General features: G+C 46.7%; 1 protein-coding gene across 1 annotated transcript; it reads right to left on the bottom strand.

Annotated features, from left to right (window-relative positions):
- Positions 1-1745: 1745 nt before the first annotated feature.
- On the bottom strand, positions 1746-9797 carry pak4 (p21 protein (Cdc42/Rac)-activated kinase 4). The gene is made up of 11 exons (XM_085916662.1): positions 9647-9797; positions 5126-5363; positions 4867-5039; positions 4481-4673; positions 4163-4396; positions 3631-4080; positions 3149-3282; positions 2930-3056; positions 2709-2834; positions 2484-2618; positions 1746-2413 (listed from the first exon to the last, which is right to left on the bottom strand). Exons 2-11 carry the CDS (start codon positions 5324-5326, stop codon positions 2258-2260), a joined length of 1929 nt encoding a protein of 642 aa, XP_085772788.1. The 5' UTR covers positions 5327-5363; positions 9647-9797; the 3' UTR covers positions 1746-2257.
- Between the last annotated feature and the right edge of the window lie 3022 nt (positions 9798-12819).

The raw sequence follows: 12819 nt of genomic DNA, 5'->3' as shown, positions 1-12819 counted from the left end.
ATGATGTCATCAGCTACCAGAATGGAACTTTTGTTCTATTTACACTGAAATACCCATCATGACCCATCACTTCGCCAGCGATGACGTCAAAGCGTCCACGCAAGGCACTCAAACCAACAACGGCTCTAGAGACGATGGCAATGGAAGAAAAATGTTTAGGAACAAGATCTGGAGGGAGAATAAATGGAAGGTCTGTCGCACTACGAAGTTATGGCCTGCTTCCTAGACTAAAAAAAACCCAAGGAAAATTTTGTCAACGCGCGAGGGATTTCCCCATGCATGTCGTATTGTAGAACGTGACGTAAAACTAGCCTAGTCACTCGTCAAAGGTAGCCATGTTCTACTTGTTCAGACTCCAACTTGGCACAAGGGAAAACTTTTTAACATGTGAGGAATGTTGTGTAAAACTAGCTAGCTGCAGTCGCCAGTGTTAGCTAGCGTAGTCAACTTTTGACTCAGCCATGCTAGCCTTTAGGGATGCCACCTTGCATCTCAAAACATTTTCTCCATGCAGGGAAGTTTAAAATGGCACAAAACTAGTTAGTCGGCAGTGTTGGCTGGCCATTTTCGGTGATGCTAGCACACCAGCGTTGAATAGCATTGTAACTATCTTCTACTTCTTAGACGCCATCTTGTTGAACAAAAGGCCAAGAAAAACACTCTTGGTGCAAGGAATGTTGTATGCGTCTTACTGTCTTGGATCTTAATGTAAAACTAGCCAGTCATCGTCACCAGGAGTTAGCTGGTCTAGTCATTTTGTTCTGCTTTATGAAAATCATTTAGTAACTCATAAAACACCCCAAAAAAATGAAAGCAGGAATTATTTTACAAACAATAATGGTCTAAAATTTCAACTAGTTGTAGTCGCCAGCGTTAGCTAGCCTTTTTCCGCGACATGCTAGCCTGCCGTTACTGGGCAGGACCCAAGTTATCTCATTACCTCCTTTTTTTTTGTCAATACTTATTTTAATGTAACAGAAAAACATGACTTTTCCACACATTTGTGCAGAAGGGTGGGTGCTTTAATTTTGGTGCATTCGAGATTTATACTCATATTTTCAGGGTATAGTGTACATATGTTCATGACACAACTTGGATACACATTCAGATTTTGGGCCCTTGAGTGAGGTTTCGGCTCAAAAGAGTGTCATCTTTGTTTTTAGCGTTACCAATTTCAAGTGCACCTGATTGTCGCTTCACTCACGAACTATCAAACTACAAAATAATAATAATAATAATAATAATTGCAGACTCTCTGAGTGGTTAGTGTTTTGGAGGTCAAATCTACAGTACACATAAAACATTGCGTTCGGATCAAGAAGAGACAAAAGCAAGGATAGGTGTGCACGCTGCCCCCTGCTGCTTGGGAGGTGACCAGGGACGTACCAGCTAGTTCTGCTACATGATAAGCACATTTCCATGTATAAAAATAACAACATATATGTTCTGTGCTACATGCTAAAGCCATGTTTTTGTTTGGTATCAAATTATGTTCACGGCAGGGAGGGGAAAAGGAAGCACCGCTTGTAAAGTTGTCATAAATCCTCATGGCTGTATCAAATATCAGCGTTATCTAATTCCTTTTGTAAAAAACTAGTGTGATCTAAAAAGTTAATTAAAAACAGTATGTACACCCATCAGCCACAACATGACAATCTGCGTGTGTGTGTGTGTATATGAGGCTGCATGTTTGAATTAATTATTTGTGTCAAACTCATTATTTTGCAGTCATGTTGTGGCATGTGTGTGTGTGTGTGTGTGTGTGTGTGTGTGTGTGTGTGTGTGTGCAGCTTCTAGTGTTGACAGTGCTTGAAAAATCATCATCATTATCCTCATCATCATCACCACATCAAATTATCATAAACATTAAAATCAACTCTAGACCTTATGACAGTGACACTCATACGTACACACAGAAAAGCAAGAAAATCAACTCCAGTGTTTACCTCTGTTTTGCTTTTTTTTTCCCCCCCCCGCTGGTGTGCACCCTTCAGTAGTCAAAAGTCCAGGCGGGGCCAAGCCCGGGACCAGTGTCTCCCCGTCAAAATCCAAAGCCGGGTCCAAATAATAATAAAAGTTCCAGGTTAGGCAGGTTACGGTATGTGTTCTTTTCATTAACAGTGAGAATCGTGCTCGAGTCGTGAACACACGCACACACACACAGTCACTCGACCCAAATTATTGCTTTGTATCCAGGAAAACACGCACGCACACATGCACCCCCACAGTAGAAAAGCCCAAAATGTACAAGTAGTCCTCATCTCATGCGGTTCTGCCTCATGAGGGGCACGATGCAGGACGGCGGGCCAGCCTTGCTCAGGAAGCTGTGTTTCAGGAGCTCGCTAGCGGAGGCGCGCTGGGACGGGTCACGCACCAACATGCGGTCCAAGAAGCCCTTCAACACCGGCGACACCTGAAAAGCACAAACAATTCATTTCCGGTGCGCCGTCCCTTGAGAACGTCGACTTTAGCAGCGACGGTACCTTGTGCAGGTTCTTGAGTTTGGGTGGGAGGTTGTCTCGAATCATCTTCATGGCCTTGAGCGGTGGCTCGTTAAAGTACGGCGGCTCCCCGTCCACCATCTCAATGACCATGATGCCCAGAGACCAGATGTCCACCTGGACAAAGAGGCGGGACCCAAAGAGAGATCAAAACACTGTCCACTACAGGTCCAGACAGGAAGTGACGAAAGGAGGCTGGAACGGTACCTCGGGACCGTAAGGAAGTCGCGATATGAGCTCGGGCGCCATCCAGTACGGCGTGCCCACCAGTGATTTCCTGCGCTGCACTTCCTTTGACACCTGAGCGCAGAAACCGAAGTCGGACAGCTTCACCTGGACAACCGCGCGCAAAAAGCAAACGTCAGCCATTTTTCTTTTTCCCAAGCCGCCTTGCAGGTGACACGTGAAGTTAACTTGAATGTTTGTACCCGGCCGTCGTGCGTGAGCAGGATGGAGTCGCTCTTAATGTCGCGATGGATCACGCCTTGCGTGTGTAGCACCGACAAGGCCTTCAAGACGGACAGGCACACGGTGGCAATCTGTTCCTCGTTCATTCTGCAAAGTGCCACGAGAGAATTTCTGAAGTGACTTGACCTGACTCTTGAGGTGTTACTCTCCGATTCGCGGAGGGGTCCTTCGGCTCTCACCTGGTGTGCGTCACAATGTCCGTGAGCGCGCCTCCCTCCAAGAACTCCATCACAACCCAGAGCTCGTCACCCACCAGGTAGCTGTTGTACATCTCCACCACGTTCTCGTGGTGGTAGTCTCGCATGATCACCACCTTAAAGCCACACGTGGGGAAAAGCGATACATTGTAAGGAAAGTTTTCACAGTGCTCCACTTTTTAGACATTTTGTTGCAGCCTGACTGCAAAGTGGAATGGATTCCCCCCCCCCCCCTTCGGAATTCAACACACAACAAATATGAATTATGAATATGAATGAAATATAAATTTTGGGACACAATATTTTTTGGGGGTACAATTGGGTTAAGTCACTGCCACAATGAGGTGTTGAGACAGAAAATGAATGTAATCCACTTTCCAATCAGGCTGTAACAGAAGACGTTGTGGACAAGGCCAAGCTCTGTGAATACTTTGCAGATGTTCTCTAAGCTTGTTAGCGGTTACCTCATTGAAGAGCAACTCTCTGCGCTGCTGCTTCCTCAGGTCCATTTTCTTCACAGCTACCAGTTTTCCCGTGGTCTTGACGGTGGCGATGCACACGATGCCCGTGGAGCCCTCTCCGATCTTAATGTAGTGATCCAGGTAGGTGCGGGGGTCGCCGGGATCCACTACCATCTGCAGAGCCGTGCGGAACTGCTCGTGGGAGACCCTCTGCGGCTCTCTCTGCGGGGAGCGGGCGTCGGGAGGTGGCGGGAGGCCGGAGGGGGCCGGCGGCCGTGGGGCCGGCACGCCGGGGTGAGGGGTGTGCGGGTGCTGGCCGGCCTCAGGTGTCAGGCTGGGATGCGACGAGGTGTGGTGAGGGTGCGGGTGGCCCACGGGGGGCTTGGAACCGGAAGACCCTCGGAGGGGGACGGAGGGGCCGTTTTGAGGGGATGACTCGTGAGGACGCACCGGCTAGAAGGAGGACAAAAACGATCATTATCACCAACGCAATGGATTACGAAGGTCCATTGGGATGTTCTACTGGCGTGCTTACCGGCCCGGTGGGGCTGCGCCCTCCGTCGCTCTCCGCCCGAGGATACGTGTTGAACGGCCGCGTCGTCTGCTGCGCGGTCTTTGCCACGCCGTCGGTCACCGGGAGGTTTGGCGTGCGGATGTTGGGCCCTGAGAGGGGCCGCTTTTCCCGGGGGGACTGAGGGCTGCCATCCCGCACCTGGTAGCTGGACTTTGGTCTGTGTTCACCATGTGGATCGCGGCGGACAACCTGATCCTGAAGACAGTAAATGTAAGGATGAGGAACAATAGAAAAATTCTTCATGAACAGAAAAATGAATCCATTTAAAGCGGGTCTAACCTGATTCTGGTCCCGAAGCTGTCTGTCTCTGTGCGGAGGTGGTGGCGGGGGACCGGAACCCGGTCTGTCCCTGTTGACCCAGCCAGGCTCTTGGCCTCGAGGTTGCTGCTGAGGCCGAGCGTGGGGCCCGTCTTCTCGCTGAGAGCCTCGGTGGGGCTGCAGATTGTGGCGGGGGTCTGAGCCCAGGCGCTCTCTATCAAACAAAACACGGGAGTGGTCTCCAAAGTTTCTTTCGTGTTTATTTAATTTGCGGACTGGAAATCCAATGGTCTGGTCCACGGGTGGGCAGTAGGGAAGAAGGATTTAGAAAAACAATCCAATTGCGATTTTCCCTGCGCGTTGGGTCGTGTTAGGATTAACGACGCTTTAATTCTAACTCGTCTCACCTGTCGAATTGCGAGGGTTGTCGTTGGTGGGGGTCTCCGTTCTCCTGGCGAGGCTGCACGGGGGGGCTGCCCCGCCTCAATGAGTTGGAGCGAGTCACCGACATGGTGTCAAACTCGTCCAGAAGCCAAGTCAGTGAGCCGTCCACCCCCAGCTTTGTGCCGCGCACGATGGGCTGAAGACAAACAGAGAATGAAATAAATACAGAATATTTGATGGTTTCAAATTTCTGGCTGACGAGTGTCGTTCTGCTCGTCCCACCTTGTGCGGCTCGACGGTCGTGATGACGGTGGCGTCGATGAAAGGCTTGGGCCTCTTGGCCGTGTCCTCGATGAGCGACTGCCATTGTCGGGGCAGGCCCACGAACTTCTGCTCTTGTTCGTCAAAATCGGTGTGCACGCGGTGCTCAAAGTTGGACGGCGCCGAGATCTGGATGCGCGACTTTTTCTTCTTGGTGAACATGGCGGCGGCCGGGGCGGCAAACAGCCGAGCATCAGCGCTGCCGGGAGGGAGGGAGGGAGAGAGAGAGAAACTATGACGTCGAGGTGCACAAATCAACGTTGTCGCACAGATGTTCAGCATGTGCGCTGAAGATGAACCACCTGCATGCTAACTTTGCCAAAAGGAGTGACTTTGATCTTAAAAACCAAAGGTTACTCCCAACAAAGATCTTTCATTCTGGAAAATCCATCCGTGCGTGTGAAGGCTCGGGCAATAAAGAAGAAAAACAACTGACGACAATCAAGAGAAGAAAAGGAGCAGAAAGGTTGACTATGATTGCGCGGGGCATGACCAAGAAGATGAGGAACAGGTGGAGCAAGATCATGACATTGAAGACCATGAAAAGAAGAACCATAGAGCCTAAAAAAAAAAAAAAAGACGCTCTGTCAGCTGGTGAGTCAGACACTGAGAACATTTGAGGTTAGCAGCACTTTGATGACACCAAGCGCTGAAGACATGTCAGCCTGTTGACAGAACTTAACCACGGGGTTACTTTAACCTCAATGAAGTCAAAAGCCTACATTTAGAGTTGACGGCTCAGGGTGAAAGAGTCTGGTAGCTTCACTCTTACATGCCTCTCTGCTCAGCTAATGAGAGTGTCGACGGCTCGCGTGCAGGCGACAAAAACCTCCCTCGTCTAAGGTTTTACGACTTCCATTCACCGGCCAATCACAGAGCGGATATAAACAAAAACGACCAGAAGCACAGTAGCGGCCATCTCGCCCTCTGCCGTAGGTTCGCCTGGCCGAGCAGCGAGAAAGGATGTCGGAAATCATCGGAGGAGCACGGTGACCTCATTCCACTTGTATACATGGATGGGTAGCGGTGGCAATGATGCAAAAACAATCTGCAACCTGTCATCGAGCGCGGTTCGACATTTAGCACACGTTTCTTATCTGCCGTGATTTTCGTTGACATAGCGAGACGTCTGGATGCCGGGACGCCGCTCGCCTCAGTTGATAAGGCCAACGTAAACAACTTGCGCTTGTCCTTGTTGGAACGCGGCGGAGGACAAAGACACGGCTTGACTTTCAAAAGCAGACGGCCGTGTTTGTAAACGCGCGCTTTGAAATGGAGAAAAATGCCAAAACCGTGGAGACCAGAGTCGGGAATTAAATAAGCTAAATAAAGCAGAGTTGATTTTTTCTCTTTCAGCTCCTCCCAACTTTTCAAAATGGGGGGAAACAAAGGAGGACTGACCAAATGTTTGGAAAAGTGTGTTGAAAAGCCCCCCAAAGCAGGAGATTTCAATTCTTTCATATGTGGACTAGCAGGTAAATGTCACGTAAAGGTAATGTAAACAAACCTGAGGGCAAAAAGTCCAAACTGCTCCCTTTGGTTAAATATCAGCAGGGACAAAAGTTAGACAGAGATACTGTAAAAATACCTTTCTTTTTTTTTTTTAATCTTTATTCTGCTGGCCTTCTTTTTCTCTCAGTGTGTTTAGTGGCTTTTGTTAACCATTGACGAGTCAATTTTGTCAGCTAAACAGGAGCGTGAGAAAACTAGCTTGTACATACTAACACCAACAAATCCAGCACAAGTCAATTACCTTTTGAATAAATAACCAAATGTGACACATTGAAAACACACACACACACGAGGAAGGCCTCCAACAGGTCGGCAGCCAATCACCAGATTTCTTTCAAACAAAAGCACGGAGGGCCGTGGCCAATGGCCGTGAGATTCCAGTGACAGGTTGTGGAATGTGGGACAACCAATGACACACAGACACACACACAGAGTTTACAAGGTAAAATGTGCTATGAGGAAGTTTCCCATCTCTTGCTACTGTCATCAGCAGAAGTAGATTAATGACTCATCAATCTTTACAAAAGACAGCTTTCAAACATAATGGACTGAAGGCGGATTCAAACTTCAAAACCCAGATAAATGCTAGGTCAACTGGGCCCCGCCATTCCGTGTCAATGCCTTTATACAAATATAGTGAGTGGGCTTAGACCGGAGCCTTGATGGACTCCAGCAGTGCAATTAGCGGTACTTGGAAACTTGGCGTTGTTGTTCCAACTGCACTTCCTACTGTACTTGTAACATTCCTGTAGGATTCTTTGATTATCCTCACATATTTCTCTCGCAATCCTCCCGCACACTTCTTCGGGTCAATGAAAGCCAGATGGTCTGCAGGTCGACACTGAGACCACGATGCTGGCAAATTTGCATCACGTCTCAGTGTGTGCTGTTAAAAATGTCACGTGGAAATGTTCAACTTATTTCTACACATGAAACCCCTTTTCAATGTTGCATATTTTTTTTTTAGATTAACTGTAGCAGCCCTAGTTACAACAATGCTGTGTCCATTCACACTCAGAGCCATGCGGAACATTCCGGTCAAAAAAAAAAAAAAAAGTTCAAACAGACAAAAAGGCAGCTCTTGTTTACTCCCACCACTGTTCTCTACCGCTTCAACACCACCGGGACTCAAGTCAGACCATTTTGAATTTTCGAATGATGTGTGTTGTGTGTTTGTGAAGAGCACGTCCTAGCTTGACTTTTTTTGGATTGGCATTAAAACATATTTTTTTTCAAGTTATTCGCAAATGCGAACATTGGGAGGAGAACAAACTGACAACAACACAAAGGAATGCAGCGGGAACGCTAACCCTTGATAAGGACGCCGCTAGTTCACTCTCACTCAAAAGGTTTTGTTTACCTTCTGTGTATTTTCACCTCTGTTTCCAAAAGTGGTGGGGTGTTGATATTGGGTCCTGTGGCCGTTGCAGTGAAGACCCCCCCCAAAATCCGGCCTTCTAAAGGCAACAAACCTGGCCGCCCCTCCCAGCGTTTGTTCTGCTTATGCACTGACTGAATTTTTTGCTGTGTTTATTTCATCAACTTAACTTGCCGCTTCATGCCTCCCCGCTGCTGCGGGCCACCACTCAAACAATTCTCCGATTGGCGTGGAAGCTCCAGTTTCTACTCTGCAACAGGTTGTGAGATTAAAACCATGACAAACCTGCACAAATTAAACCTCTTTACATCAGGTTAGCCAGGAAAGCCTGACAATCAAATCTCAGATTTCTACTCACACAAATTAACTTGCCATGACAGCAAATAATGATATTGTGTTAACTTACACGGAAAGAACCAAAATGTAAAGCATATATATTTAACAGATTATGTGAAAACCAGTTTTTCCTCTACCGGGTGTTAGACATGACTAGCTAAAACAATGACTGACTGTGCCTGGAGTTGAATGGGAAGTATGCAATTCAATGTCCTCCACTTTTTCTTTTAAGTCAAACTGTACTCTTGCTCGAGATGTTTTCATCAGGCACTGCGAGGGGCAGCTCCTCCCTTGCGGTCATTCACCAGCTGTGTTTGCCTCAAAGCCAGCCGGCGAGTCAGATGACTTGAAACTAACCACAACACACACTTCAAGCAGGTTCAGCCTCCCTGCTGAGATTATCCCTAATTCCAAAGGACCCAACCCACAAACTGATCCGCTGAGATGTATAAAAGATAAAAACGGTATCATATTTTTCACAAACATGAATGCAAAAGGGCTTGCGAGGCTAGCCCATCCCTGATAGAATCATTTAAGCGCAAAATTACTGAGATAATTGTCACCTCATCATTCCATGTCAGTGCTTTTCACACAGCACAACATCGCTCTGTAACACGAAGATTAAAAAAAACACCAAACTGATCAGACAATCAAAAAAAAAAAAATATTAGGCTATATTCAGTAATAAAGAAATACTGGAGTTATTTTTACCCACTTGAGGTCACCATCCTCACATTCCACAGTCGGAAAAGTGCCCGGTCAACTTCGTTCCTGAAAATGTCGGCAGGATTACTTTTAATCGCACCATCCAGACCAACATGGCAAAATAGTAAGGAGCGTCGACCCACTCTTCCGTGGATCTGAGGCATCCCGGGAATGTGTGATACTCCCAACACACGCAGGAAGAGATTTTAGCATTTAGCTTGGATTTTAGCCCTACTGGAAATGGAACAGCTGTAACTCTGATGCTTCCAACAACTCCACCAGGAAGTGTCTCGTCGATTTGATTGAAAACACTCAACCCAATTCAGAAGGTGTAAACATCACTAATAAAATATTTTTGTGACATCATATCGAGGTATAAAGTAGGAAAAAGTGAGCGAGCAAAGTATCCTCGCAGGAGGAGAAGCTAACGTTAGCAAGTGATAGCAGGTAAAGGAGAAAAGCGCCCCCCCTCTCTCTCTCAACTCAAAACTCGAACACAAGAAGTCGCTGAACTTTTGCTTTATAGGTACAAAAAAAGAGAGCTTACTCACCATGTAAGATCCCCGGTGAACCGTCCGTGGCGCCGCAAAGAGCGCAAGAGAGCCCCGGGAGGACTTTATGAGAGCCGTAAACTATCAGCCCAAAGTCTCACTTTGCCGACGCCATGTTGGAAGCGGCAGGGGGTGGCGGTGAGGAGGAAGAGGTGGGGGTAGACTACATCCGGGAAACTGCAGGGCCGCTGTCATGGTAACCGAGCAGGGAACGACATGCGACGTTTCAAAGCTACGACGGCTTGAAATAGGAAAAAAAAAAAGCACAAACAATAAAAGACCAAAATATATCATTATCAGAATGAATAAAAATGATATGCACAAATGTGGAAAAATAGAAGTAAAGGGCACATATTGGAAAAATAAATATTAGACAAAAAGAAACAAATGTGAGAGGATGAATACAGGAATATTGAAATGTTGAAAACATGTTGGAAAAGAGAAAAGATATAAATATTCTGGACAGTACGTAAGAAATAGCTGGGGTAATACACAACTAATATTATAGAAACAAAGTAAAGATGGTTAAATGTGAGAGGAAAAATACAAATGATGAAAAAATCTAAATATCAGAAAAATACGAACTATGGATGCAAACCCGACGCTAGAGAAAATCACTGCTGTACAACACCACCACCTAGCGTCCAGACCACGTACTGCATGACAATAACATTTGTTTAGTCTAGTTTACAGTATTATCCAAATCACAGTCAATCGTCATCATCACACACACACAAAAAAAAACACCCACACAGGAATAAATGCATAGTTTATCATCATGATCATTGTCGCAATCAACAAAACAGTCACTGCGAGCATAGAAAGTGCTGTCACAAGGTCCAATGAAGCTCCATCCAAAGCGTTGCCACAGCGGAGCTATACAAACATACTAGATGATATCAGGCTACGTGTTCTGCTACACTTGAGATATTACCTGAATAGTCTTAAATCAGTGCACATACTGTAGTGAGACATCTGCTCACAGGAGCCAAGCTATATTCTAAAACAGTCAGGTTTCCCAAACTGAGGGTCCCGGGTCCATTTTGAAAGATGTTTTGGTCATCTGTAAAATTGCAAAAGCCGAATTATTCTGAGCCCACTCGGATTATATTTAGGACATTACGTGGGGAAAAGTGATTTTCGGTGTGTGAAATATAACTCCAAATATGCTCATGTGGTTTATCGTGGTTGATCATTAAGATTATGGTTTAAATTCAATTCAGAACTTTGTAGTCGGGCTCGAACGGAGTTTCTGTATGTCCGTATCTTTGTTTTATGTTCTAATTTACTTTCTTTTTTTTTTTAAGGAGAAAAACTGACCTTTTTTTTGCCAAAGAGATATCATCACATTAGATTAGCTGGACGATTTAGTCATGCCTCCTTTTTTAGGGTCCAATCTTGATCAAATTTCTGACATTACATAACAAAAAGTATCAGTCGGTGACTCACATTCCATAATCCTGCAACATATAAATTTGTCAAGTGAAGTTATTTATAAAGTGAACTCAAGGGATTTTTTTTTCCCAATACATTATACATGCTTGAAGATAATTGTTGAAAATGTGTGACTGACAACTGGTAAAAAGTGGCACCCCAAAAAAAAAAAGACTTTAATAAGAATAAAGCTATCCTGGAGGTAGTATAGTAAGGGTCCACGGGGAGGTACTTCGAGGTAAATAGTGTTTAACTAGGTTTGAAGTAGGAGGAGGGGGTGGGGGTACATACTAGCGGAATCAGGTTTAGTACATATTAAAATGAACGTTTTTTGGGGGAGCATTTCTGAAGGTCCTTCAAGGTTTAACTAGATTAACTAGATCTCTAAGGGGATGGCTACAGAGCTGATTTGTAAATATTGAATAGGAAACCCAGAGGAGTCCGTTCCGTCAAAGTAAACAAAGTGTTTAACCAGCTCCAAGAGTGAGCTGCAAGGTCAATATGAAATCCTGGACGTCCTTCAAGGGTAGCAAAAGGTTGCGAGCACTTCGGGGTCTTTTTTTGGTGCATCATACAGCATCACCCCCCCCCGCCCCCACCACCCCCAAAAACAGGACGACCCTCCCCCTCTTCCTCCGGTGTCCTCCATCCACGCATCCATCCATGCGTGCTTCTGCCGCAGCCTCACGCCAAAAACCCGCTCGCATGCGGTCACCTGCCAGCTCAGTCATCCGAATTTAGGCGCGCAGTCGGTGTGGTTGTGCGGCTCCGTGACGCCGCTGACGCCAGACCCGCCACTGCTGCTGGTACTGTTGTTGTGCGGGTCAGGTGTCCAGAAAAAGACGTAGTAGATGACCAGGATGAAGGCGGCCACGGACACGCATAGGAAATAGGCGATGGCCATGGCCACTTTGACCCACACCTTGGCGGACATGCTGGCGTGTTTGGCGCGCGGATCTCCCGGGTAGCTGGGCCTCCGCTTGGGGTCGCCGTTCAGTTTGTCCACGGTAACGTTGGCCCCTCGGTCGGTTGCTTTCATCTTGTGAGTGAAGCCACTTTCCACAACGGCGTGGAGCTCATCTGAGGCGGGACGGGTACGGAACCGAGAGACGCCCCCTCGGTTCCACTATCGCCGGGACGTGCAGGGGTTGCAGTGTGGTCGGCTTGAGGAGACGCTCAAGTGCCGCCGGTTCTGGTACTGATGCCACGGACGCTTGTCCTCTGCACTGAGCCGGACAAGTGAACTCAGGATGGCATCCGCGGGACGGGACGACTGTTAAGCCCGCCCAAGGATGCACAGTCGTTTCCGGAATGTGTTTCAAAATAAAAGCATTACCGGAAATGAATTAAAGACAAAAAACACACACATACGCCTAAACCTATCCTCTTGTGTATTTCTGGGTCATCTCATTTCACTAGGAATGTTCCTAAAAAATTCTTCTGAAGGAAGATTTTTTTCCCTGAACTTGATGTGGGACAAGGTAGAAATGAGGGGGCTTTAAAGTGCGCAACCATTGGGTCTTAATTTTGTCCCGGGGCTTGTTAAACGTGCATGGCAACATAACGACACAAGATGGAGTCTGTAATAAAAACAAAATAAACACTCTTGCACTGATGAGTCACTTGCTTTGTTTCAGTCCTGCAAGGTCAACGTGGCTCACTGGCAGCAGCTTTAAACCCATCAATGTGATGGATAAACAAGGGGGGGGGGGGGGTTAGCGACAAAGGTAAAATCCTCA

Source organism: Syngnathus leptorhynchus, chromosome 7 (genome assembly GCF_054491065.1).
Source record: "Syngnathus leptorhynchus isolate UIUO chromosome 7, UIUO_Slep, whole genome shotgun sequence".
Lineage (NCBI taxonomy): Eukaryota > Metazoa > Chordata > Actinopteri > Syngnathiformes > Syngnathidae > Syngnathus > Syngnathus leptorhynchus.
This window is presented reverse-complemented; position numbering and strand designations above follow the sequence as displayed.